Below are 27,590 nucleotides of genomic sequence, written 5' to 3' on the forward strand. Positions count from 1 at the left end.
TGGAGCTGTCATTACCAAGTTTTATTTTCACAATTTAAACCAGACTCCTATACCGTCTTTTCAAGGTAGATGTTAACTGTATTTGATGCAACCATAAACCAAACAAAAGCAGATGTGACAGTGTCCTGATCTTCCTGGAGAATTGATGACAGAAATGTGAAGCCTCATTCTGCAAGGAATTAAGAGTGGTCTTTCACTTCATTTTGATTTGTTCTAGTGCAATAATCACTGCAACAGGGCCAAACTTGGGAGAAAATAAAACGATGTAAAACAAATGAGAAAAAAATGCTCATTTAAAAACTGCGTTCTGTGATCCACCATATTCACTCAACACTTTGAGGCAGCTTCCAACTGATGCTGAAGCCCATGTCAATAATGGATTGTTGAAGTACACTTCCAATCAGGCATGATGCAGAAGAGTGTTTCTGTTTCAGTCTGTGCTTTGGGTCCGTTTAGAAGCAGTAGCCAGTTGAAAAGCAGATGTGGTTCCAGGTTGTTACTGGAGGAAAGGAGAAGGGGAAAAAAGATAGCATTTAAAAAGGAGCAGGTGGTGACTGCACCACTTACTGAAATGGCGAGTGCACACAAATGTGGGTTACATGTATGTCCAGCCCCATTAATGTTACCATTTTAAATAAACTCAACTCAGTGTACTGTGTAATACAGCTCACTAAGATTTATGCTGACTACAGTTGCTGGATAGAAGCAGCCTATTCTGGTGAATGTAATGTTCTACCTCAGTTTAGTTTCATGTTTTGCAACAGACTGATTACTCAGAGGATGAGTCACTGCAAAGAAATGAGGCAGGGCCGGAGAGGGCATTATGAGAAAGATATTAAACTTGTCTGCCATGTTCTGCACCTTTACACAGCGAGCCACTTATATATCACAAGACTGTTAGTGTCAACCTACATCAGATTTAAAAGGCGATATCAGTCTGAAAAGTATTGTCACTGATGATATTTAGAAGATGGTGGAGTTCAGCATTTTGTATCATTAATACACTTGTCAAATTAGCAAGAGAGCAACACTAACATGATCTTTTGTTTAGAAAACAATCTTAACCTGTTTCATATCTGCAATTGTACTACGATTCTTACAAAAATCAGATATCTTATCAGACACAAAAACCTTACCATTCCAACCATAAAAGTTACCAATGCACAAGAGGGTATACTGTATAATGATACAGCGACTCCTTCAAGGAACTTGCTATTGCACATGGCTGTGTACTCAAAGCAATACATGGAAGGGTAATATATTCACTGCATTACATTTGCCAAATGTAATTCTTTAGCCCCAATCTAAACAACACCAACAGAGGATGGAACATGAATAAGTTTGTTTTTATCCTGACTTGCAAAGGAAGCTGGAGACACCCTACCAAGATGATGGGTGAAATTTTCAAAGTGTTTGAAAAGCTGTGTGTCAAGTATCTGGATACTGAGCAGAGTACTCACGCATTTCTCAATCTCCAGGCCATCTTTAAAGAAGACCATGTATGGTGTCAGGCCGTCCTCACGGAAGCCCAGCAGGCCCACCATGCCATCTGGATTCATTGACTCCCCGATGAAAAACTGCAGAGAGACAGTACTTTATAGCAACTGGGGAAAAAAAACAACCCCCCCCCCCCCCTCCAAAAAAAAAGCCAAAAAACACTGTATTCCAAAATGTAACAAAAAGCTTGGCTGTCAAAGTCTCCATGTGGAAAAATCAAAATCAACTACAGCCTACACCGCCTGGTCACGACTCAATGTTTGTGTGCTTAGTTGCTGTGACTAAGGGAAGACAAGCTGTCAAGTTAGGCAGCTGTAGTTGTCAGGGCCAGTGTTTCCCCCTCAACTCACAACATGGCGCCCTTGCGCCTAGTCAACAAAATCATTTTTATTGACAAAAATAGCACCTGGCAGCTTCAGCAGCACTGTTCCAAAGCATGGCTTGTTAACATTTAGTATTATGTTGTGATAGTGCCACTAATGTCAGCGCTAACCAGATGTGCTCTGACTGCCTATGTGATCTTCTCCATGTTAAAATAGAAAAAAAAAAAAAAATCACAAACTTGCTTTATCATAGAACCACTATGTTGCAGCATTTTTCACTTGTTTTACACTGTTGACACTGAATTACAATCAGCTGTTATCATTTGTTTGAAATAATTGTATCAGTACATTTTTTCTCTTATATCCAGCTGTTGGTTTCCATTCATTCCATTGCGACATGAAAATGAATTTTCAGAGACTCCAAACATTCCTCACACCAGTATGCCATCACTGTAATAAAGTCGTCCACATTAGTTTTCCTTAAAGAAAATATTAAAATGTTTACTTTCCACAGCCAATTATCAGTTCTGTGGTTTATGAATGGTGACAACGTGTTAGACGCAGAACATAATAAAGATGGGTGTTTCAATCAAAAAAATTCACTTTTGAAAAATCAAGGGATTCTGATTATGTTGGGAAATCTTTAGCACTTGTGCAGGATTTGCAAAATGCTTTGCTGCAATGTAGAATGTGGGTAAACTGCCGTAAATGGGCCAGACATTGAAAAAGACTTCAAAAAACGTCCTTAAAACCTGTGCAACAGGAATCAAATATCTGCAAAATTTTGGGTGATGAATGGCACACTTACTGAAAACAGGCCTAGAAGGATTGTGTTTGTGTACTCAATGGTTCAGTTTTGTGTAGCTACCTCATATTCCTTAAAGTTCGACAGGATCTTCTTAACCTCCATTGGGGCTCCTGCCATGAAGGGCTTCACTCTATCTGGGTTTTTCTCGCTCAGCTTCTCCTTGACTCTGGATAGACAAATGCATGTCTGTTAGTGTTTGTCATTTTGTTGTAGCATCCAACTTACAACAAAAGCTCAGGGTAAAAGCACAGGGTATCTGCAGGTTTTGTGTTTTGCAAATCAGGCTGACACAAAAAGGTGTTTTTCTGCACGTATCTACGGCCTTCTCCAGACTGCAGGCAAATCAGATGTATTTCTCAAATCAAATCTTTAAGAGACTGTCCACACTTATTTTACAAGAGAGCAGGTTGGATCTGTGTGTCCAGACATCACCAACCTATCTGCATGTGTTGTTATGGTAACAACGTAGGCGCCAGTAACTACGTACACTGGTGATACAGCTTTCCCATGCAGAAGCACGACAAAGAGATCCATAATCTTGCCCCCCAAACATCACTGTCAAGTCATAGTGCAGAACAAGGAATGTGACACATAATGACGTAAAATCCAGAGTGACTGAAGTAAATCAGAGTGGCATCACTGTTTATACTAGCCTCCTCCGTCACAGAGTTCATCTGGTGTGACAGAGCTGGGTAGTATACACTGCAATGCCACTTCCATCACTCTGGATTTGATGTCATCATTATGTGTCACATTCAGACTGATGCAAAAGACAATTTGAAATCTGATTTTTGGCTGCCAGAGTGTCCAGACTGATATGCATCTGTAGAAATCTGTTTGGAATTGCATTTTAAACCACCTCCAATTGTGGCTTGGATCCAGTTTTTAAGAACTGCATTTCATTTGCAAAAAAAAAAAAAAGAAGAAAAAAGGATTTGGCCTGGCAGTCTGAACAAGGCTTGTGTGTGAAGCCTTGTGGCACTCTGAAACCGGTCACCCGCATGATACTTAAGACTTCTAATCCATCCATCCAGCCATCTCCTGTGGCTTAGCCGGGACCAGGTTCTGGTGGTAGGAGAATGAGAAGGGCAGCCCAGACATAACTGTCCCTCATCTGATGTCTGTCAGCTCCCCCTGGATAGACAGCACCCCCGCATGTTCTGGGTCTGCCCCAGTGTATCAACCCAGTCGGGCATGGCTGAAACACCTCCAGAGTTGTGTTTGTCAAAAGGAGTTGAGGTGGTCAAGACCAGCGGGAGCAGCGGCTCTACACTGGGCTCCTCCTGGATGTCTGAATTCCTCACCCTGTCCCTGAGAGTGGGCCTATCACCCCACAAGGGTATCACAATCTCATTTTTTCAGCCATTATCCAAAATTTGTGGTCTTAGGTGAGGGATGGAACATAGAACCTGAAACCATAGCCCTTGATTTACTGTCTCCTATTCACAATGATCAAATAACTGTAGTCACTGCCATAATCAGTCGTATGATCTCCTGCTCCATTTTACCCTCACTCATCAACAAGATACCAGAACTCTATTTTGGGAAAGGGGTAACCCACTCAACTCTAAAAACTTACACCTCCAACAACTATATTTAAAAGACACTGCAATACACTAAAAGCCGTTTAAAAAGGAGTTTAAACACTTGTAGACTTATGAAGGTTATACAGACTCCACAGACAGGCTCATATCTACTTTCTCTTACTCAACCACCATCAATGGCAACACTAATACTTACGCCTTCATATAGTCTTTGATGTAGGTTTTGTACGATTCCTTGGTGAATCCGGTCTGCTGAAGCTTGTGGTTAAGGATGATGTCCACTCCACTGACTGTGGTGCTTTCAACAGACTCTACCGCCTCCTCAGCAGAGGCGTTGCCCCCAAACACTGACTCATCAATATCGTCTGATTTCCGGGATGTCATCTGGCCATTCCAAGCAGGGATGAAGGGATGAAAAGAGGGCAGGATAGACAATAGATGGGGAAAAAAAGCAGAGAGGGCACAGTTGTTATCAATCAGTGACCAGGCATGTTGGTGAGATGAGAGCAAAATGATGACAAGAAACCATTTCAAAAAGGAGACATGAGGACAGACTAAGGTTAGCTCCACACTAACCTGGAGAAAAACAAAAAAAAAATGCTAGTTTCGTGTCAAATTGTATTCCATTCACAGCAGCAGGTTTTGAAAAGTTGGCTATCTACACCAAAATGCCCTAAACAATTAATTCTTTACTGGACATGCACAGAAACACTTGTGGCTTGTATCATCAATTCATCATCATTGTGGTTCCAGCCTGGATCACATGACAATCATACACTGTCATGCCACAAACCCCTCCGTTTCCCCAGCCACACCACAGCACCAAATCTGTTTTCATATCTATCCACTTAGGAGAACGTTTCTGAAAAGCTCCGTCTTTGGTGGATGAAAACACTATTTTAGTGTGAGCACAAGAGCAAAACAGAGATGAAGCCTTAGCCTCTCTCTTCACAATTCGCTAACTTTCCCTGTTCCCAACTGAAACACACGATTCTTGGACAAATGGCATGTCAACTGATGATTTAGTGATTTGGTTATGGTATCATATTAGGGTGCAGTATGGCAGCGGATCACAGTGACAAGCAGGTATGTATACTAGTTAACTGCAGCTGTAGCTGGTTAGTCAATCTACTGTGGCCACTTTTCTTACCAAATTTCATTTAAAAGACAAAGTGTTTGTAGAGGCTTGTAGACAAATGCAAACAATCTTTAACTGTCATGGACACTTGTTAAGTTCAGCTCAAACTTTATTGAGGGGTTCTTAACTACGGTTCTGCTAGAAAGTTTGTTTAACAGATGAGAATGTTACTTATGATTAATTATCTGAACTACTTTTGAATCCACTAGTAAAACCTCTGTGTTGCTGATATGATATAGCATTGACCGAGTGCTTTATTTATCACACCTGTGCACACTCCCTTGGTTGAAAGGACCATGCAACAAATATTGCTTTTTGCCATATTCTTGTATTTGAAGGTGTGCCCATACCAGTCAAATGGTCCCAGAACTCAACGCTAAGCATGACATAAACCAAACATGTTAGTTAAATTGCTAAGGCCAGACAAAAAAACCTCTGGGTTCCGGTTCCCAACTGAGTGTCCCATTTCACCCCCGAGTCAGGTTATTTTATTGACCTCTGTGTAAAAATAAAATAAAAAAAATAATAAAATAAAGGCACTATGCGACCGAGTGTGACCTTGTTGACATTGGTCAAAAGTTAAGCAGGGCTTTTATTTTGATCTATGTTGCACTCGCCTTATTTGTGATGTTCTCGCATAACTTCAGAAAATAACTTCATGGAATCACGCGGCACCGACAGCACTGGCTGGAAAGAATGGACTTCCGCACGGTGTATGTGATTTGTCCTCGCAAACATGACGGGGGATCCGTCATGTTTGCCTGCTGCCCCCACCGTGGAGCTTGGCTCTATGGCGGTGGGCGTGATGGGTGTATTTGACTTCAGGTACCTAGCGCTGCGATGCGAGCCAGAGACACCTCCCTCTGCTAGTAATAACACTGCTCCGTCCGTTGAAAAGGTGGTAACTTATGCAAATACTGAATAAATTATATTTAAAAAGCAACCCATGCATCACTTCCGAAAATAAAAAAAGAATAAAATAAAATCCCTACCTACCCATCCTTCCCATGAATAAATAAAATAAATCCCCCTACTCATCCTTAAAATGCTAAATAAAATAAAAATAAAATAAATTCCCAACCTATTCATCCCTTAAATGACAAGGAACCAAAACCCAAGGTATTTTTTGTTTGGCCAAATTTTTACATTGCCATTCACTAAATTACCTTTGTAATTTCAGCTGGTCACTATGGTAATCAGCTCAAAGCCATCTGTATTTGTATTAGTAGGATGTGACAAGGACTGACATTTCAATGAGCAGTTTACATCTCCCCTTCAACCGTTTTGGATGACACTGGGGAACTATACCATGTAATTTGTAACTTTTTGTCCCCCTCCAAAGCCCTCACCTAACAAAACCATACCTATTTTAACATAATCATACCCGCAGTAGTGAGAGAAAACCAGCCCAGGTCATGTGACATTTGGGAGGGAAACTTGTGTGTGTGTGTGTGTCGGGGGGGAGGTTTGTTATGTATGTTAAAAGGAGGGTTAACTTGTGTAGGTGGCACACAGTTGCTCACTACCGCCCCCACGGTGTTTGGGGCGGAAATTGTTAATATCAAACCGACAATTTAAAACTTGGTTGAGTCACACTGGGTGGTGTTCTGGTGTATGTGGTATGCTGTATGTAAATTAATAAGCATCTATACATTTCTAAAACTCAGTTTTCATCAGCTGGTATGCTGAAAGCCAGGCTCGCTGTGAGTTAAGATTTTTTTTTTTTTTTTTTTTTTTTTTTTATAAAGAGCCTGGCGTGGGGCTCTTTTCCTACTAGCTTAGCATTGCCTGGGGCCACGGTTGTGGAAGCTGGGGGGTCTGGCATCACACAACGCACACCATATCCACTGTACAGTTGACGTACCTTTCCTTCGACTTCATAGATGATCCCATTTTCTGATTCGACGACTTTGTACACGTCGGAGAACATCTCGTCACCTGAGGAAAGAAGCAAACGACGATGGATACCGGGCTTAGCTTCTTCGCTACAAAATGAACCGGCGGAAGCTCCATTATGCCGGAGTGAATCTGCTGCTAAATGTTACCTCGACACTCAAGCAGTCGACTACTTGGGCTTCTCATTGCTAAAACTAACCCTGACACCGAGTGGCCTCCACTCCATCATGACGAACATTATATTTTTATCCCGTATCAAATTCAACTGCTACCGGCACACTGACACGCAGCGGCTTCGGCGTATTGATGCCGCATGGTTAGCGCGATTTTTCTAACATTGTAATTTATCCGAGAGGACAGCTCAAACAAGGCGGTTGAATTGGTGGTTAGCTAAACTGACAAGATAACTAAGGTAAAGCTAGGTAAGGGAGTTACCGGTGCTAGCATTAAGCCGCCAAGTGTTCCGCTATTTCACGACTGTTTGGCCAACTAGCATGCGGCTAACATTAGCCAGCTCCTAGCCTCAGTGAGGCTAACTACACTGGCATGGCCTGTTGACGACGAGAGCACGAGCTGGCCCTGGGAACTCTGGCTAGAACACGTCAAAGCGTCAACCGCAGCCATTATGCCACCGAGGAAAACATATTTATGGAGTTGATATGAAAACGTACCGGTGAGGATGCACTTGTAGATGATCATTTTGCTCTTTGTGTGTTGGTAGTATCCGCGGCAGACGGCAGGCCTGGCACCCTAACAGGACTGTAGAAGAAAAGACCGTTCAGGCGTCGAGGCAGAGCCTTTACGTGCTGGTGACGTCAGTCCTACGGAAGCGCACGGACCGGCCCTTCGCAGCGGTGTGATGCGCTGCGAAGAGGCGACGAGTTTCCAAGTTAACAGTGTTAACTTTAAACCTTGGATTTTACTTTTTTCTACAGAAACATTACACTTGGTTGCTACGTTTAGAGTAACAAAGATGATGATTCTTATTAATTTAACTTGATTTCCTGCCAAATTCCACATTTACAAATTCAGCTTTACAAACAAAAAGGAACCGGATATATACATAAAAAACGATTAAAAAAAAAAAAAAATCAAAACTATGAATGTACGCAACATTTTCAAAGTCTCTAAGTGAGTTTACTCAGTGTCATTTTTATATTTATTTATCACTTACCATTTTGTCAGGTTTGTTTCATCTCTCTCTTCTGCACTACTTTATGCTTTATTGTCTTGATGCGTCTTATATTTGTAAGCAATGATGATACACTACTCACAAAAAGTTAGGGATATTCGGCTTTCGGGTGAAATTTCAGGATGAACCTAAAATGCATTATAACCTTTACAGGTGAATTTAATGTGACCTTCTGTAAACTTTTGAATGCACATGTCCAACTGTTCAATGTTTCAGTACTTTTTGCACAAGTTGCTGTTCTCTAACAAGGAGTTTAACGGCAAAATTCACATCAGGTGTTTGATGCTCCAGCTCATCGAGGTCGTATCATTAGGGAATGGCTGCTGGAGACTGGGGTACCTCAGATGGAGTGGCCTGCACTTTCTCAGACCTGAATCCCATAGAAAACCTGTGGGATCAGCTGAGTCGCCGTGTAGAGGCTCGGAGCTCTGTACTCCAGAACCTCAATGTCCTGAGGGCCGCCCTTCAAGAAGAGTGGGATGCCATGCCTCAGCAGACAATAAGTCGACTTGTGAACAGCATGAGACGTCGTTGTCAAGCTGGAATTGATGCTCAAGGGCACATGACAAGTTGTTGACACTGACATTTTTTGTTGTGGTATATCCACCACTGTTGTTGGCTTTTGTTTCAAGAAATTGTTTCAGATGAGGAAATCACCAGTGTATGCTTCTACGTAAATGCCCTACTTTCATGATATATCACTGTAGCGTGAACTTTTTATATTTTCCATAAATTTCACCCAAAAGCCAAATATCCCTAACTTTTTGTGAGTAGTGTGTATTCTTTGTTCATGACTTGAAATAAAGTTTTTTTTTTTTTTTTTTTTTTTTTTTTTTTTAAGTCATTTACAGCAGACGACTGTGCCCTCTGCTGGTGGACATTGGGCATCCCAACCCATTACGTTTACCATTTAACACTGCCATCACTCAATATTCATTGTTTTGTCTATCAAACCTAGATCTGCGCGGTAAGCAATATAAAACCTACTCACTCACAACAAATCAATCTTAAAATCCATCACGAGCTGTAGCAGAACCGACTCTGCACTAGTATGACTGGTGACTCTTATTGATTTAATCATCAGAGACACATGTTGTCCATGTTGTCCAGTGGCAAACTGTGACCCTGCATCAGGATTTAATGATGAAGACGGCTAACTAAGGTGACTATTACCGTTCACAAATGCAAGTATCTTTTCTTCAAGTATCTCAACTGTGACAGCAGGAAAAAAACAGGGAAATCATCTACACATATTCTGAGCTAAAGCAAGCTCAAAGAGAGTCAGCATGTCCTGACACACAAATGGATACATAGACATGGATACATACACATGGCTGTGGGATGTAAACTACACTACTTTATACAATCTGAATGCATTCATCTTTAATTCAACTTTAAAGTTTAAATGAATCAAACCAAACTAACTACAAGGAAGCTTTTACAATAGATCAACTTATGTTTTTGTTGTTGGATCGCTGCTTGATTGAAATATCATGAATCATATGTAAAGGAATGATTAACCTATTCATTTATCATTTAAATGATGACTATGGCGCTACCTACAGTATATTCTACACCTGCTGTTTCTATGCCTAACAACCTCCTACACTAGGCTTGCTCTAAAAGTCCAAGGTTGTTGATCTGTTTATTCCTCTGCTATCACACTCAAGTGAAGTCACCTCATCATTTGCATAAACACAGCAGATTGCTGACACTGGCTACAGATGGAGAAATGAGCCAAACTGACAACTTAGTCTTGGTGAGGTATTCCCCTCCTGTGTGCTCATTAGCACAGATAACAGCTCTTACACAAACCTCCCCAACATGTGTGACCACTTCATAGGAGCCTTGTAGTGCTGTGGTTGTCAGCAGCTGAAAGGGGCTGAGAGGCACCACTGGTATTCTGATAAATCACCTCTCCGGCCAATGTTTACTTCCAACTGGTGGAAGGGGCTGCTACAATAACATGGACGAAATCATGGTGAGCAGCAGTGAGAAAAATTGAACTTTGGTAAAGTGTCTTGTTACCTGGTTACGTTATTTTTTTTTGCATTCGTTTAGGTGCTAAAAGTGTTACTTTAGGAGCTGTTTTGCCATGAAAGTGAATGGAGAGACAGAAACACGTTTACATTAGCAGCATTAGGAGCATGGAACAACTAATGTGCAGATTTCACCACAATGTGGATGTACTACCCACCACCCAACAATTTACCAAAGTTCAATTTTGTCTTAAAGCCAAATGGTATTTGATTTTTAAACAACTTTACCCTGGATGCTCACATCAACAGGGCACTGAGTTATGATTGGCCAGTTCTTGAACTAAAAGCAATGCATTACTTTTTTCAAAATTATTATTTATTGTACTATTTTCTTCCCGGGGGCAATAATTGGCATGACTAGTTGTGTTAGTGTATTGTTACACCCAGGGATTAGTCAGCTTCCTTTCTTATGAAAGATGCAGTGTTGATGTCAAGTTTTCTCTTTTTCCCCGGGATAAAATCAAAATACTCAATTCTCTGAACCAAAGCCAGTTTTTCTAGTTTCAAAGCTTTCTCAGCTGAAAAGCAGTGACTAATTCTAACTAAAACAAACCTTTGAATGGTGGAATAACATGTTTTTAGCAACACTACTAAAAGTGAAATATTAATACTGTTCTCTTACTGGAATTAGACATACACCAATCATATCAAATATATGATAAATTGAGCGTATGTATGAAATATGTCTCACTAAGTTGGTAATTAACAGCAGAGATGGAAAAAAAGTTGTCTGTGAAAACCACAGCACCCAATCCTTACTTATAAAGCAACTTTATTTCTCCTTTACCAGCATATTTATTTGGTACAATAAGCACCCTTTCAAATTCAGTTGTGATATTCTCAATACACTGAGTCTTTTAAAAGTCCAAACCAAATGCGGCGTCTTTATCTGTCCACCCTCCCTCCATTGGACCAGGCTATAAGATGACTTTTAGAGTTTGTGGGCAAGAAAAACCAATCAAACCAAAAAAAAAAAAAAAAAAAAAAAAAAAAAAAAAAAAATCATCTGCACATTATGAACCCCATGTATACAAGGAAAAATCACTGGGGACACCTACAGTAAAGAGTACACAGAGGCAGCATTCGGAGAGAAGGCAGGAATACGGTTACAAACTGATTGATGCTTTCAATAAACAACCTCTCCTTTCAATTACAACTGCTTAAGACTTTACTCAAAAGGAAAATAAAACTACTGAAGTGGAGCTTGTGAAGAAGACCAGCACATTTGATTGGAACACATGCAAGACAAAAAAAAACAAAAACAAAAACAAACACAAAAAGAGACGTAGAAAAAAGTAGCCCATGTACAATTATACACACAAAATAAACAGATAAAGTAAACGATGAGCATTCCTTGGGAGGAGAGGGGTGAATTTGCAAGTGCAACAGAGCGAGAGGAGACATGACTGGCTCCAAATGCTTCCTCCCCCACACTACATCATATTCCCTATGAAGTGCATTGCTTCAGACCACTTAACAAAGAATAGCAAAACAAGAATTCCCCTTCGGAGGACTTTAGAATAGAAGAAACAATCAGAGGCCAATATTTAGTCAAGTATATATGCCCATGTCTCCTGGCCACTGATCCTATACTCAGTGTTTAAATCTCAGATGCTTGATGTCTATAGATTCAGTTTGGGCAGAAAGCCATGCACAACACAGGGAACAGTTTATCATCAAAATGGTCTTTATTTCTTAACAGTCCTTTGAAAGCCTATACTAGCTAGATGTGAGCTTTATGTCTGAAAGGCTAGAGCTGTCCACAGTCTGTGATGACAAGCCTCTTGCTTGGCTTGCCATTCTTGGTGCCTAGCTCGCCCATCTGTCGCACTACGTCCATGCCATCACAGACCCAGCCGAAGACCACATGTTTGAAGTCCAGGTGCTCGGCCTTCTTCAACGTGATGAAGAATTGTGAGTTGTTGCTGTCCCGCCCGCGGTTAGCCATGGACAGGAGTCCTGGACCCGTGTGGCGAACATCAAAGTTCTCATCCTCAAACTTTCCACCATAGATGGACCTTCCTCCTGTGCCGTCCTGGTTGGTGATGTCACCACCCTGAAACAGCAGAGGGAGACTTGTTACTGGTGTTGCATGGAGCTCTGATTATCAGAATGCATGCAATTAATGCGTATTAATTATCAAAATTAATACTGGTTTATTTACAAAGAGATCAAGTTTGCCTTGAATTCTCAACATGATCATAACATAAATGTGAGAAAAACATTTTTAATATGCAAAATTATTACAAGTATTTTTTTCATGTTTCTCTTATTTCTGGTTTCTTGTGAAATACTGCACTTTTAAAATGTGACGCCTCTGATACTTAAGCAAATAAAACAGCCTGACAGGGTCATCATTCTTCAGGTGGAGGGACGCCAATCTGCATATGAAGCCTGTGACAGAGGGTCACCGGCAGGCATTGGTTTGTTTGAAGGGGTTATGGGCCAAAAGACTGAGGAAACGCCGCTTTCACACAATAACAGTCTCTGCTCATTACCTCAACCTACAGAGTTGGAAATGTTTTCACCCTATTCCATTTTGTTAGCAAAGTATTTTTAAGAGTTACAAAATGGATTTGCATCAAACTTGGTGGAAAACTGATTACTGTTGCACAGATGATCAGATGGGGTGTGGCTCAGGGGTGAGAGATATAGCCTTAAAATAATGTCATGATATTTCGGGGTATTTGCAGTTGACAATATTCAAGACAGTATTAAAAAATAACACTAATTACAGTGTTTCCCTGAGAATGACACTGCATGGCGGTGGCAGGGTGGTGTTGTCTACTGAAAATATTTGACAAAATACATTAGCCTATATCTACCCTACGACTTCTTATTTCACCATTTTAATTCAAGTTAATCCTCCGCTTTATTATAGTGCTTTGATTCCATTCAGGGTATATGCAGGAATCTTGAAGTTAGTTTCAATACCTTTTTAAGACTTTTTGAAGACCCTTTCAATATTTTTTAATACCTCACCGCACAACAACGGAGTACTTTTTACTACGGATCTTTTGTAGCATAGAGGAGATATGTTGCTGAAACACTCGGTATATAGTGTTAGTGTATGTTTATGAGTTGTAGAACATAATAAATTATCTTGAAGGAGTAGATGCTAAATTATTATTTGTTTTAAAAATGTAAATTAATTATCAAACGGACCTAACAATTCAACTACTATGAGCAGTAGTATGCCTGTGTGAATTAGCAGTAGTATGCATGTGATAACACAGATTGAAAAATAAGCCAAAGTGATAATGCTGATAATACTGAATAGACAAGCTAAGCCAGTGTGCTGCTGTTAGCCAGTTAAAATAGAGCGGAGTGGCAACTCTTCACTTTGTTACACAATCCATGTCAGTGCGCTGCTGTAGTCTGGAAAGTTTCTCTGCCTTTTGGACTCGTACAGTGCCGGTGCAGGTGTTATGTTTTTTTCTTGGTGGTGCAGGTGCAGGTGAAACGACTGGAGGGGTTGTGCCACCCAGAATTGCTTCCCTCCATGTAATATTCCCCAGACATACGTTCATATTCCACACAAAACAGCATTTAATTCAAATTATGTCAAATTCTGCGTTAAAAATAGATTCCTTTTTATTTGGGTAATTCCGCGATTCCGTCCGCGATTCGGCCCTAGTTAAGCTGAACGCATGGATTCATGTAACATTTCGGTGCGTTTGTAATATGCACTGGGAGCGCCAGAGTGTACTTTGTGCTTCTGAATTTCCACCCACCCGCTCGCTCTGGCGCTCCCAGAGCCAATTTACAAACGCACCCACAATAGCCTAGTTTTTTTATGTACCTGTTCATCTTTGTTTTTTAATAAAAATGAATAAATTCACACTTTTACAATGTTTTTGGGACTCAAACTCTTGGACAGCTAATTCAGAAAAAATACTTTCAAAATTTAAGACTTTATAAAGTCGTGATAAGACTTTTTAAGACTTTTTAAGGGTCTTAATTTTCCCAAAATTGATTATCACCTTTTAATCCTTTTAAGACCCCGCGGATACCCTGCCATTTTACACTAACCTTGATTTGTACCATAATGTTAACAAAAAAGGTAAAAAGGTGTGTGTTGGTGTTTCTGATATTGTACTGTTTTGAAAACAGCAATTTCCAAATTTACTATCCATTATCAGTGTCCTGGAGTACTAATAATTGTTATTGGCCTGAAAAAGAAGGAAAAAAAAGTATCAGTTGATCCCTACTTCTCACCTGACACATAAAGTCTGGTATGACCCTGTGAAATATGGAGTCCTGCAGCCCGAATCCCTTCTCGCCAGTGCAGAGGGCCCTGAAGTTTTCCGCTGTCTTGGGGACTTTATGGCTGAAGAGCTCTATGGTGACGGTACCCAGGCTTTCGCTGTCGGCCGCGACAGTGAGAAACACCCGGGGGTTTGACTCTCTCGAGTGCTCCTGGGCTCTGGACATGTGCGGTGATGAGATGGAGGAGGCATCATTGCTACGTTGGCCCATGTGGCTCTGACACTCGCAGAAGGTCTTCTTGAAGGCTTCAGCTAGCTCGGGGGTTTTGAACTTGGCTGCCAGCTGTTCCACTCTGCCTTCACCCTCTGAGAAGATAGGCCAGCAAGAGGAGAGCATACAGCATTAGCATCAGACCACTGCAAGAGGCCAATATTTGCATTTATTAATATTGCATCAGTTACAATAATGCCAATATTTTAAGATATTACAGCTTGTCATTACATACTGGCTATCAGCAGCTTCAACAACTGTCACGCCTCAAACACTCATTTTTTAAATAGTCCAATGAAAAAATATTATATCATAACACACTAACAATGTACAAATATGTTGCCAAGAGCGTGTTGATTGAAGTGTCAGTTCTGCATGTTTTAGACCAAACAGTAAAAAACAGTAAAAATAGTACAGTAAAACACAACAGCTAATAATAATAACGGGCGCGGAAATGAGGCACCAGTGGTTAAAAATATGTAATGTGTAATTTTCTAAATTTTCCAGGTGTTTTCCATGACTGGAAAACTAGTCTGTACATTTTTCAGGTTTTCCAAGATGTAAGGGAACCCTGATAAAAAGGATAGAATACAGACATTTCTTCTATTTTGTGGAGACGATAATTGTCACTCTGAACTTTCACATCCAAAAAGAACAATTCAATTCAACTTGAGGAGCTTTTAAGAAAATGTCTTGAAACTGAAAGTAATGGAGATGTGATCTTGTGTGTGCAGAAAGTCACTCTTTGTATGGACAGTGTGCATGCTGCGTGTGTACCTGCGTAGTCGGTGGCGGTCCACACCAGTGCGTTGGCTGAAGTGTTCATGGGTTTGAGCTCCATGGCCTGGGAGATGGTGTGGTTCGCACAAACCCTCAGCACCTGCTCCCGCCTCATCAGGATGCGGTAAAAGTGTTTGATCGGGTGGTAGAGGATCTTGATGTCACCAACACCACGCTCCTTCCACTGGCCAAGGTCCCGGTCCCAGCGGTACAGCTTTGTGCGCTCCTTAAACAGGATTTCCTCGTCCTCCTCGCCCGACTTAGTCTCCACCTGAGAGACAAATTCAGTCAGAGATGATAAGGCCTCACAATTTCAGCGCTATGCATTTGTTTGCATTTCAAGTCCAAACACAAGCGATGCTAACCACACACTGCGCAGCATAAAGGAGCCTACGAGAAGCAGTTCATGATACTGCCTTCCTCCTTCATCTTATCAAAAAATGTATGTTGAATAGACAGTCAAAACGTTGATTTCAGTGTCACAAAAGAGACTTGGCCATTCTTGAACTCAAGATGCTGTTAAATAAAAATGAACAGCATATATAATCCTGTCATTTAGGCTCTGGCCACACATGCTAACATATGTATTCAAAGCCCTCTGTGGTACTTGGGCTTTGGACTAAAGGCCGGATTATGGTTCTGCGGAGACTCAATGCAACGCGCACGCAGTTCTCACGCAGGGCGTGTCTACCCAACATACCTCTGCGTTAAACGCTAAGCAATTCTCCGCCACAACACTATGGGGTGCGTTTTTTTTTTTTCTGCAGACCTACTTAGACCCTGTGGCGTATGGTCGCTGCTCTTCCTGTTGTTGTGCCGGCAGCGCCATTTTTAACAGGAGCAGCAGTAGATCCAGATCCAGCATGATCCAAACTTTCCAAACAATTTGAAATCAACCGACGAGTCGAGATGCGATCACAACAGCAGTTCTTTTAAAAATGACGCTGCTGGCACAACAATAGGACGTGACTCCGGAGGGGCGAAATGCCGGAAATGATGCAGTTCGGTGGACCAATCATAGCTCTTGTTGTCAGTGGGGGGCCTGCGTTGGGGGCTACGTGGGGTCTGCGTAGTTACAATTTTTCGGAGGTGCGCGGCAAGGCTCTGTGGCGGTCGCACAACCCCCGTAAGCTTTGCACAACCCCCGTACGCACCGCTTACGCAGAAGTATAATCCGGCCTTAAAGCAACGACCAAATGGCAGATGCTTATGTTAGGATGAGATATTATGTTAACATGAGACATTTTACTTTACCCGAGTGGTTATATTTAAAATGGAGCATTATCCTTGTATCTTAATTTGTTATATTTTATTGCAGAGGAGATGTAGGAAAATCCCATATTGTAGTTCTCAGAAACATGGAGTTGCTCAATGCGTCAAAATTTGGAAATGGCAGGGTGTGGAAACAATGTGATTTCTGTTTTCCTTTGGAACACTGTCAAACTTAACTATGTTTAAATGGTCAAGACGAAAGTATCTGCATCTTGTATTACCACTGATAACAAACTTTATTTTTATGTGTGAGGGACAAGCAGTATGTATTTAATTTAACAGATCAGTGTTGCCAATGTTTCAATTATCAGCATTTCCACTTCTAGCAATTTAATGCTAGAAGTGGGTATAAAAGTTACCTCTGGTAGTGACACTATTGGCTCAAAATGAATATCCACATTATTTGGAGCCTCCTCTTCATCACTGCCCTCCTCCTCTGCATCATTCTTTGGTGCTGAGGACACTGTGGATCCAAACACTGTAGCTCCAGCATTTGCCCATGAGAAGTTAGAGTCTACAGAAGGGGGTAATTGCATCATAAGAAATGTATTAACATAATGCTAACACTAAGCCACTCAGATTTATTAAAAACTAGGATGTTAAGACAATTTATTATCTGTATCATTCCAAGAGACAAAGCCAACCTTTCTTTCCAAAAGCAAATTCTCCAGTATTCTTGGCCAGGTCAGCGAATGAGAAGCTTCCAAATGTGTTGAAGCCAAACGGGAGAGAGTCTGTAGAGAGAGGAACAAGTCATTATTAAATAATGAATGGTGCATAACTCATGTTATACCTCTCACTGTTGTGTACAGGATTTCTACATATTTAGATTTTAAAACAGCACACATTTTACAAACTCATCAAGGCAACCTTAGGGTTGGTGAATACGACAATGTGTGAAATTAGAGTGGTCCTACAACTATATATACTGTAGTGTTAACTACAGTATATATACGACTAACCAATATTTGTGTTGTTGTTACCACATCTTGTGCAATTCCATAAATTTTTCTGTATGCAAAAAAATCCATATTATTTCAGCCCTGTGTGCAACACTGAGACAAACCTATCCTGAAAAACAACAAACATATTATGAGCCCACTTAAGTGGGCATGGGCTTTAATTTAAGCATATATAACTTACATGGGTAGCAGATATCAGAAATTAGTCTGATCAGACTCACAACAGTAGGCCCTAAGAAATGCATTTTTTTGCATGGCACGTAATTATAAGGTGGATGATAACACTTCAGGAATGTTTGAAATTGGTATCTGAGATTTGAAAAACCCACTGTTCCCCCAAAGAAAGATTAACCAAGCGAAGGAGGGATGGGACAGGAAGTAGTAAGTACCCTGACTGGCAGTTGTCGTTGTAGTTGTAGCTGTAGCTGTAGCCGTGGCAGCAGTAGCAGAGGAACTGGAATCGAGCTCAGGGCTCTTCTTGGTTGACAGGTCAATGGGAGAGCTACTGCTAGGAGCTTCACTCTGGGCCTCTGAAGGCTGGTCTGAGGTCTGGTCCTGCTCTGGAAGCTCAGCAGGGCAGCTGGATGTGTTCGATGCAGTGTTCAACTGAGCATCCTGAAACAGTCAAAGATTCACTTCCATTTTACTTCCAGTTTCTGATGATATGATGTGCCCTCTTGGCAGCCATGGTGCAGGTCCTCAGTTCAGCAGTTTGCAACCTGGCCTAATAATGTAATATCAGCTTTTTATTAAAAGTAATCATAGCATCTTGTCAGCTTGCCATTACTGCTTGGCTAATCATTAACATTTGATTACTTTGTTAAATGCATCTGCTAGCTAGTTAGCCAATGGACAAAGATAAAACAGTGTTTGCACAGGTAAAAAGGCATAATTATTTTGAAAAATTTGATGTGAAAAACCCAGCCCTGATGGCTGTGATGCAGTTTGTTTGATTACACATTTGCCACAGACATTATCTTAGCCATACTGGTTGCATAGTCCCATGTCCCATGGCCTAAATTTAGCTTCAGACGTTTTTTCACCATGACAAAGAGAAAAACTGAGGGAAACACTATTGGCCTTGAAAATACAAATTTAAAGGTTCTGAATTCTGGTATTATTTATCTAGAGCTTCAAAGTATTTAAAAGTTGTATTAGTTGAACCCTAAAGGGCACCTTTATCAGAAATTTCCAAAGTCTAGCATACCAGGTCTTGCTGTGCTTTGCGGACCTCTGTTTCAAAGTCTTCAGACTTGTCCCTGTCCAGGTCGCTGTCGCTGGTGCCCAAGCCACAGAAGAAGGTGGCGGGAAGCTGGAGGCTTTTGGCCTTTTCTTCTTCTTCTGGTGTGGGTTTCTTCTCCCAGACCACTTCGCAGTCTGGCTCTGACAATGTCTCGGCCTGGAGGGCTACAGCTGCAGGGAGCAGACAAAGGGTTAGGAGTACCAAATAAATGGTGGATAAGCTGATTGCTACTTTAATTAAACTGATCCATTAACAGGACATAGTTTCATAGGCAATATACTTGAAGAAAAGAAGTAAAAGGAGAAAAAAGATGAAGGAACTGAGGGAGAAAAGAGAGGGAAGAAGAGCAAGAGGAAACAATATGAGAGAATGCTAGGGCAGAAGAGTAAAATATCAATTAAATTAGAAACAATGTGGTAACTCAAAGGATAAGGTTGGCCTGAGGTACTGGTCATAATAGCAGTGTCCAACAGGATATGACATACCGTTAGCACACGCGGCAGCCTTTCTCTGTGGAGGATCAGGGTACAGCTTTCCCTTCAAAGCTTTCACAGCTGACTCATAGTCCTCATCTGAAAATTGACAACTTTAGCTTGTCTTCTTTGCTTAAATGTCATGTTTAATGTTACCTTATTAAAGATAAAGATTAAAGATTAAAGATTACTAATGAAAAGGAATTCCAAGACCACTGACTGAATGAAATAAAAAGAATGAAAACAACTATTAGAATGTGGATATGTGTGACAAGAAGAAACAATAAACAAATGCAGACAAAATGCAGAATTTTGAAGATCGCTGAAAGTGAATTTCAAAGTTAAAGACTACATTCAGTCAAGATGTTTTATGGCCTTGAACTTGCATAATACAATTTATAATTTTTTAAAGACTCCTTAAGGATCTGCAAACATCAGCGATGCCTTCCTTCTATGAATATTTACAGATGTTTAACTCTGAGTGTGCAAGTATGATGACAGTTTACTGTCACTTTCTTTGCACTGCCCTGAGATGTAAACATTGTGGCTTTTTAAACATTAAAATGAAGACTTTCCAATTGTCTTTGAAGATCTGAAATTCACTCAGTATAGTCACTAGGGTCTGACAACACTCAAATTATGAATGTGATTAAATCCCTCTTTCACATGGAAGTTCAGTTCATTTGTTCATCTTTAATATGGTCACACAGCACAATGGTCAGCTGTGTTTGTTCTGTTGTCCTCTCTGTTTGAAACTTTCATTTAATTTTACAATAAAGTGGGAGTACTAGGTGAGTTTCTTTTTATCTCTGTAGTCTCACCATCAGTCTGGTCGTCACTGGTGTAGCCAGGTTCATTCTGGTAGCAGAAGAAGGTGAGGGGCAGCAGCAGTTTCCTGGCTAAAGCAGCCTGCTCAGCAGTGGGCTCTCTGACATACACCACCTCCACTTCAGAGTCTGAGTCAGAGCCTGCGTTGCCTTCTTCTGCCTGAGGGGGCGCTACCACACAGAGGAAACACACATTAAGCCTAGGAAGGGTCTGCTTAAGAAGGGGTACAATAGTAGAAATGAAGTTACTTTGTATAATACCGATGTTGTCTCCTGTATATCCAGGTGTTAGTTACACACAAACAAAACACATGCATGGCAAACCTAACAGCATGCTTTTCTTCCAGTGTAAATGACTGTCAAACATACTTAGATGTTCACTGGAAAACCTCAGTCACGCAATTATAAGTAATTGTAAGTAATTTATACTGAAGTGATGTGTTCAGAAAATGTTTCATTAAGAATGCATTTCCTTGTATTTTTGTAATGTTGCAACTAACAATTATTTTCAACATCAATTATTCTGTCAAATATTTTATGATTAATGGATTGTTTGTTCCATAAAATGTCAGAAAATAGTGAAAAATGATGATCATAATTTCCCACAGTCAATGTCTAGTTTTATCCCAACCAGCAGTCCACAACCCAAAGGTATTTGCTTTACTGTCATAGAGGACTAATGATAAGGGAAAACACATATCTGAGATGCTGGAATCAGAAATTGTAAATTTTTTTCTTAAGAAAAGACTCAAAACGGTTCATCATTTATCATAGTAGTTGGTGATTTAATAGCTGACAACGAATCAATTATTGGACTAATTGTTAGAGCTCTAGACCACAGTCAAATCAAAACCCAACCACTTACAAAACACAGAGGAGCACTACACTACCTAAACCTCTACCCCAGTCACCCCAGGTAGACATTACTGGTGAGGACCAGATTGGACAGGGATTGCATTTCATGCTGTTGCTACACATCTTGCACTAAAAATGGTGTATGTGACGTTGGTACAGTGCATTCCTCTGCAAGGAAATGCTCTCAGTGGAATCTTGTGAGCTCACCTTTCAAACGTGGGAGGAGAACACAGGCTATGGCCCATGTGCCTCTTGTTGCTATCCAAAGTGGCAGGTTTATTTTGCCTCTGTCAACTCTCAGAAGTTCCACTACACATTCGAGGTCAGCACTGTGGTGTGAGTCCAACACTATCATAGCCCCACACACAAATTTGAGCTTTGCAACCCTAAAGATGACTAAATTTTTAGGACTGTTAGATTTTGGACCATACCTGGATGAGGAACTCAGGCTTGCTACTTTTACCTCTCCACTTAACACTCATTTTAAAGTGATTTAACATAATGCGCTTTTATTAAATGTATCAATTTTTATCAATATTTGTTTTGGTTCACTGTTACTTTTATTATATAGCTTGTACCATTTATAGCACTTAAACTTTTAAAGACATGCCATAAAAGTAATAGTAAATTATATGATTACAGCCCTTGGTACAAGTCAAAACTGCCACCTCCTTTGTTAACACACACTACACATGCAACACATTAGCTTCTTTGTTTTTCCACTCCGTGCAGCCTGGTTATTTTGTTCACGTGGTGAGGGCCAGCTAGGTGACAGCTGAGAAGGTGACAACACACATTGCAGTGATAAGAGTACCTGGGGGCTCAAATTGGGTGGTTGATGTGCTGGTCCAAAAAGCCATTGGGTTATCTTTGAAAAGCCTAAAATCCAACCCTAAAAGATGATGGGTTGTTGGGTGAAAAGAAACTAATTGTGAGGCTGGGATTATAGTCACACAAACAAGTAGGCTAAAACTGTTCAAATAAAAGTCTGACATACTCTACTACTGTGTGTAAACACAGCATGATTATGTAAAAGCTGTTTATAAAAAGCGTGTGATAGACAATATTTTTGAGGGTATGCATCACATGAACATTCATTAAAGCTCACTATGGCTTATTAATAGTATGCATTGTTAACTATGTTACATATGAAATATGTTAAGTGCTGCATTAAGGGTGAAAAGGGAATGAGTGACTTTAAGAATATTTTTGTCCTGTCAAAAACTGAGCATGGGGTGGGCCATGAGAGGATGATGGACTAATGAGATGGAAGGAAATGATCCCATTGTCATGTAATGGGATAATGGGATAAATGTTGTCATATTTTCATTCAAAAACAAGCACAGGTAAAGTAAAACGTATCGTTCAAACAGAATTAAACAAATGGAGGCTTGCTGAAGAGAAAGTCTTACCTTTCTCAGGGATTCTGAATGCAGGTGTTGCAGATGAAGCCTGAGCAGGACGTCCACCATCTTTGGCTTTGAAACTGGATGCAGAATCCAGACCATCAGAAGCAGATTTGGGAGTACCGAAGATCTTCTGAAGACTATCAGAGCCAAAAACAAACTTAGGAGGAGACACCACTGCCTTGGAGGGGTTGGCTGGGCTATGTGACCCATCTGCTGTGGTCTTACTGTCAGAAGAAAGCTCTGCACATTCTTTGGTGGTCTCCTCCAGAACAGCAATTGCTGCCTTTCCACATGCTATGGCAGCTCCTGCTGCTGCAGATCCTGCAGCTCCAGCATCTTGAGGAGTGGCCACCCTAGATGTTACTGGGGTCAACAGTACCTCTTTTTCTTGTGCATTCTTGGCTTCTTCAAAGACCTCTTTGAATGTGTTGGCAACATCCTGCAGCTTGAACCTCACAGCCAACTGTTCAACTTTACCCTCTCTACCTTCAGCAAAATCCCATGCACTCCAGACCCAGGCCTTCTCAGCACCCATCATGGGTTCCAACTTCATGGCTGCTGTGATCCAGTGGTTGGCACAGATCTTGAGTACCTGGTCCCTCCTCATGATCAACCTCACCCGTCTAGTGTCGTAATTCTGCAAGATCTTGAGGTCTCCAATACCCCTCTCTTTCCACTGACTCAGGTCTTTATCGTAACGATATAGTTTGGCCCTATGACTGAAGACCACCTGCTCGTTTTCCTCTCCTGTGGAAATCTCCACTAGGTCAGGTAATGGGACCACAGGTTCGAAGTACTGGCCATCCCTCTCCTCATCCTGTGTCAAGTCTTGTTCATCATCAGTGCCCACTGAGGCTCTACTCTGGTTAAGCTTAGCAGGAGACTTAGAGGGACTGATGCCTGGTTGGAAGCTGAAGCTAAATCCGCCTGTGGATTCCCCAAAACGGAAAAGGTTCTTTCTAATGGGGCTACTAGCAATGGGAGAAGCAGAAACCGATGTGTCAACAGTATCGTCTAAAGCCTCCTCCCTAAGGTCATAATTGTCCCACTCTAAAGTGGGTCCAGTGCTTTCAGCATGAGGTTTGATTACAAGGCTGGAAACATTGCTGGATGTTATGTCTGTCTCACTTTCATTATCCTTTATCTTTGTTTTCTCATCGGTCAAGAACGACTTCAAGTCTTTCAAGCCAGACTTCATTTCTTCAGCTTTCTGAATAAGATGTGCTGTTCTGCCTGTGTCAACAAGCTTGTGGGGGGTTTGCAGAGGGATGTCTAGGAGAAGCCTCTGGCACTCCTCAAACTTCTGCTTAAACTCCTCAGCCAGCTCTGGGGTTTTGAACTTGGCAGCCAGCTGTTCCAATTTGGCATCTCCATCAGAGAAATCATTGGCCAGCCACATCCATGCTTTGTCAGAGCCAGCCAGGGGCTTAAGGTTCATGGTGGTGGTTATCCAGTGGTTGGCACATACCTTCAGAACCTGCTCTCTTCTCATCAGCACTCTCAGCCGGCCATTGGTGGTGTTTTTCAAGAATTTGAGAATTCCCACGCCACGCTCTTTCCATTGACTGGTGCTGGGATCAAATCTGAACAGCTTGACACGCTGGGAGTAAAGAACCTGTTCATCCTCTTCTCCTGTAACCAAGTCAACCTTCTCAGGCATCTGGACAACTGGCTCAAACTGGATGTCATCATTCTCCTCCGTCTTGTACATATCTTCTTCCTCCTGTTCAACTGAGGTGTCTGCTTTGTTGGGAGTTGCCTGGAATGATGAGAATAGCTGCTCGCCAGCCCGAGAGAAACCTTTGAAATTGGGGTCCTTCTGGCCAAACTGGAAGTCTCCCCCAGAAGACTTAGCCAAGTCTGCAAAACTGAATGTATTGGGTTTTCCAGTAAACAGGGGATTCTTATCTTGCTCTGGTGCACCCACTTCTGTTGTAGACTCAATTTCTTTCTCTTTGTGTTGGTCAGCTATGCTTTTCAGGAACATTGAGGCAGACCCTGATGTAGGTGTTTCAGTACCCATTGCGGGAGTCTCTTTCGCAGTGTCCTGAGTACAAAATTTGAAGCCACTGGCTGGAATGGGCATTGAGAACGAGAAGCCTGAGGAACCAAACTTGAAGGAACCATCAGAGTTTTTATCTTTGTTTTGACCAAACTGAAAAGTGCTGCCACTCCCAAGGGCGGTTGTAAAGCCAGTTCCAGGTGGTTGGCTCCCTGAATCCTTTGTTCCAAAGCTAAAATTGAAGGTGGATGCTGAGGGAGCATTGCTGGTTGTGCTTTTAGAATTGGGATTAGGTGTCTGGCAGGACACACATTGACTGGCAGAAGCAGTATTCCTCACCAGACAAGTGTCACAGTCCCACTGTCCATCTTTCTTGCCAAACATGGCTCCCAAGGAAGGGGTGGGGCACTCGGCCTGACAGGAAGCACATTTAGAGGCTGATGCATCATTTCTAACTAGGCAGGAATTGCAGTCCCACTGCCCATCTTTCTTTGCAAAAGCAGCACCAAAACCTGATGCAGCTGACACGGTCGATGGTTTTGATGTTGCTTGACCATCCACTGTTGATTTAGCTATGGGGTTGGGATTTTTACAGGAGACACAAGTGTTTGCAGAAGATTCATTTCTTACACAGCAAATGTCACAGTCCCATTGTCCTGGCTTCTTGCCAAACTGAGCAGAAAACCCAGAGCCAAAAGCAGAGGCTGAAGGTTTTGCAGCTTCTGCTGGTGCTGTGGTAGTTGTTTTATCGGAGGGTTGAGGAGTTTGACAGGCAACACAACTGCTTGCAGAAGACTCATTTGACACATAACATGTGCCACAGTCCCACTGCCCTGGTTTCTTGCCAAATTGGGCAGAAAACCCAGAGCCAAAAGAAGAGGCTGAAGGCTTTGCAGCTTCTGCTGGTGCTGTGGCAGTTGTTTTATCTGAGGGTTTAGGAGTTTGACAGGCAACACAACTGCTTGCAGAAGACTCATTTGACACATAACATGTGCCACAGTCCCACTGCCCTGGTTTCTTGCCAAATTGGGCAGAAAACCCAGAGCCAAAAGCGGAGGTTGAAGTCTTTGCAGCTTCTGTTGGTGCTGTGGCAGTTGTTTTGGGAGGGGGTTTAAGATCTTCACAGGAAACACAACTGTTTGCAGATGATTCATTTGACACATAACAAGTCTCACAATCCCACTGCTCTGGCTTCTTGCCAAACTGAGCTCCAAAGCCAGAAGCAAATGCACTGGATGCTGTGTCAGCAGGTGTTGTTGAAGCACTAGTGCCAAATGTAAATGAAGAAGGTATGGAAGCTCCAAAAGCCCCAAATCCAGTGAATTTAGAGCTTGTATTAATGGGTTTTGATGAATCTGTTCCAAATTTGAACATAAAGCCACCTGTTGAAGTTGGACCTCCAGCAAGGCCTTTGGTTTCACTTGCAGCCGTAGTATCGGGCTTTGATGAAGAATTAGGATTAGCACTCTGACAAGCAGCACACTGCATAGCCATAGCCTTATTTCTTACAAAGCACACACTGCAGTCCCATTCCCCTTCTTTAAGTACAAACTGGGCTCCAAATGTTGCTGCTTGATGTTCAGAGGACTTGAGGCTTGTTTCTTTCTTCTCCTGCTGGTCATGCTTCTCTGGTGACTTGGGCATAATTTTCTGGGCTTCTTCAAACTTGGTTTTGAAAAGTGCTGCCTCATCTGCTGTTTTGAAGCGGATGGCCAGCTGCTCAGGCTTGGGCTGTTCGTCTGCATAATCAATGGCATTCCATACCCAGGACTTGTCTGAACCAGCATTTGGTTTCAGTAGCATATCAGCAGTGATGTAGTGGTTGGCACAGATCTTCAGGACCTGTTCCCTCCTCATCAAGAGACGGACTTTACCTGAGGTGCTGTGCTTTAAGATTTTAACATTGCCGATGCCCCGTTCCTTCCACTCCTTTGTCTCTGTATCAAATCGAAACAACTTTGCTCGGTTGCAGAACATCTCCTCCTCCTCTTCCTCACCTGTTTTCACATCTACTTTATCAGGCAGGGGTACAATGGGCTCAAAATGAGGGCCATCCTCATCTTCCTCCACATGAGTGCTATCATTGTCACTCTCTGCTGCCCTTTCTTCTTCTGTAGACTTGGCCATCTCAAATATAGGCTTGGTGACATCCCCAAATTTGAATGGCTGATCCATTTTTCCAAACAGGCCTCCAGTGCCTGTGTTCTGTGCAGCCTCAGCAAAAGAGAAGCCAGAACCAGTGCCAAATTTAAAGATACCTGTCTGGCTGGGTGGCTGCTCCTGAGCCGGAGGCTTTTGTTCAGGAATATTATCTGTTTTGGTGGAAATGTCTGATGTTAGAAGACCAAGCAAGCTCTCACTGTGTTTTGCCTGAGAGGCAGAGAAGGTGAAGTCTCCATCATTGGATTTGAAGTTGGAATTAAATTTAAAAGCAGCTGAAGGTGTGGACTGGGCAACTGTCCCTGCTCCGAAACTAGGCACTTTGGGGACTTCAGAAGGTGCCTGCTGTCCAAAAGAAATCTTCCCAAAGTCCATGGGCTTCCCCTCAATGCTCTTTGGTGGCTGAACAGGAACTACAGATGGTTTGGTGAAATAGCCAGGTTCAGGAAGGGGAGGGTTGGTGGTTGGCTGTGTGACACCATGTCCGCAATGTTCCTCAGTGTACGGGGAAATGAGGCTTGTGGCTGGTGACTCAAAGCGGAGAGGGCCACCAAAGACTGGCTCCTGAGGATAGATGCAGGCTGAGGCTGTTTGCAAGGGAGGTGTATGGGTGGGTGGCTGGTAAGTATATATATGCTGCTGTGGTGGCATACGATTCATGCTATACATTGGACCCTGTAAACAAAACAAA

At 41.9% G+C, this 27,590-nt stretch overlaps 2 protein-coding genes across 5 annotated transcripts in view; both read right to left on the reverse strand.

Moving 5' to 3' along the window:
- On the reverse strand, window positions 1-8,028 carry tpt1 (tumor protein, translationally-controlled 1). The gene is made up of 6 exons (XM_030080130.1): window positions 7,878-8,028; window positions 7,175-7,248; window positions 4,369-4,556; window positions 2,689-2,794; window positions 1,461-1,577; window positions 1-499 (listed from the first exon to the last, which is right to left on the reverse strand). The coding sequence occupies exons 1-6, from the start codon at window positions 7,903-7,905 to the stop codon at window positions 497-499; spliced, it is 516 nt and encodes a 171-aa protein (XP_029935990.1). The 5' UTR covers window positions 7,906-8,028; the 3' UTR covers window positions 1-496.
- A 3,164-nt stretch (window positions 8,029-11,192) lies between these two features.
- Window positions 11,193-27,590, reverse strand: part of ranbp2 (RAN binding protein 2) — a 33,789-nt gene continuing 17,391 nt past the window's right edge. For 2 of the 4 annotated variants that reach the window (XM_030080109.1, XM_030080108.1), the window contains exons 20-29: window positions 22,741-27,574; window positions 20,468-20,644; window positions 19,659-19,745; window positions 19,138-19,343; window positions 18,320-18,545; window positions 17,613-17,702; window positions 17,328-17,482; window positions 15,694-15,967; window positions 14,656-15,011; window positions 11,193-12,493 (exon numbers count right to left, since the gene is read on the reverse strand). In XM_030080109.1, coding sequence (XP_029935969.1) covers window positions 12,188-12,493; window positions 14,656-15,011; window positions 15,694-15,967; window positions 17,328-17,482; window positions 17,613-17,702; window positions 18,320-18,545; window positions 19,138-19,343; window positions 19,659-19,745; window positions 20,468-20,644; window positions 22,741-27,574 — 6,711 coding nt within the window. In that variant the 3' untranslated portion in view covers window positions 11,193-12,187. Of the gene's footprint in view, window positions 12,494-14,655; window positions 15,012-15,693; window positions 15,968-17,327; window positions 17,483-17,612; window positions 17,703-18,319; window positions 18,546-19,137; window positions 19,344-19,658; window positions 19,746-20,467; window positions 20,645-20,666; window positions 22,221-22,740; window positions 27,575-27,590 lie in introns of those variants that run through there. The other 2 variants (XM_030080111.1, XM_030080110.1) reach the window with 2 other exon arrangements.

The sequence above is a fragment of the Myripristis murdjan genome, chromosome 21, assembly GCF_902150065.1.
Source record: "Myripristis murdjan chromosome 21, fMyrMur1.1, whole genome shotgun sequence".
In the NCBI taxonomy this organism is placed as follows: Eukaryota; Metazoa; Chordata; class Actinopteri; order Holocentriformes; family Holocentridae; genus Myripristis; species Myripristis murdjan.

Coding starts and splice junctions, on each gene's coding strand:
- tpt1 (XM_030080130.1), bottom strand. CDS start 7,905: ATGATCATCTACAAGTGCATCCTCACCG. Junction 4,557..7,174: donor TCTATGAAGTCGAAGGAAAG/GTACGTCAACTG, acceptor TGGAATGGCCAG/ATGACATCCCGGAAATCAGA. Junction 2,795..4,368: donor ATCAAAGACTATATGAAGGC/GTAAGTATTAGT, acceptor TTGTCTATCCAG/AGTCAAGGAGAAGCTGAGCG.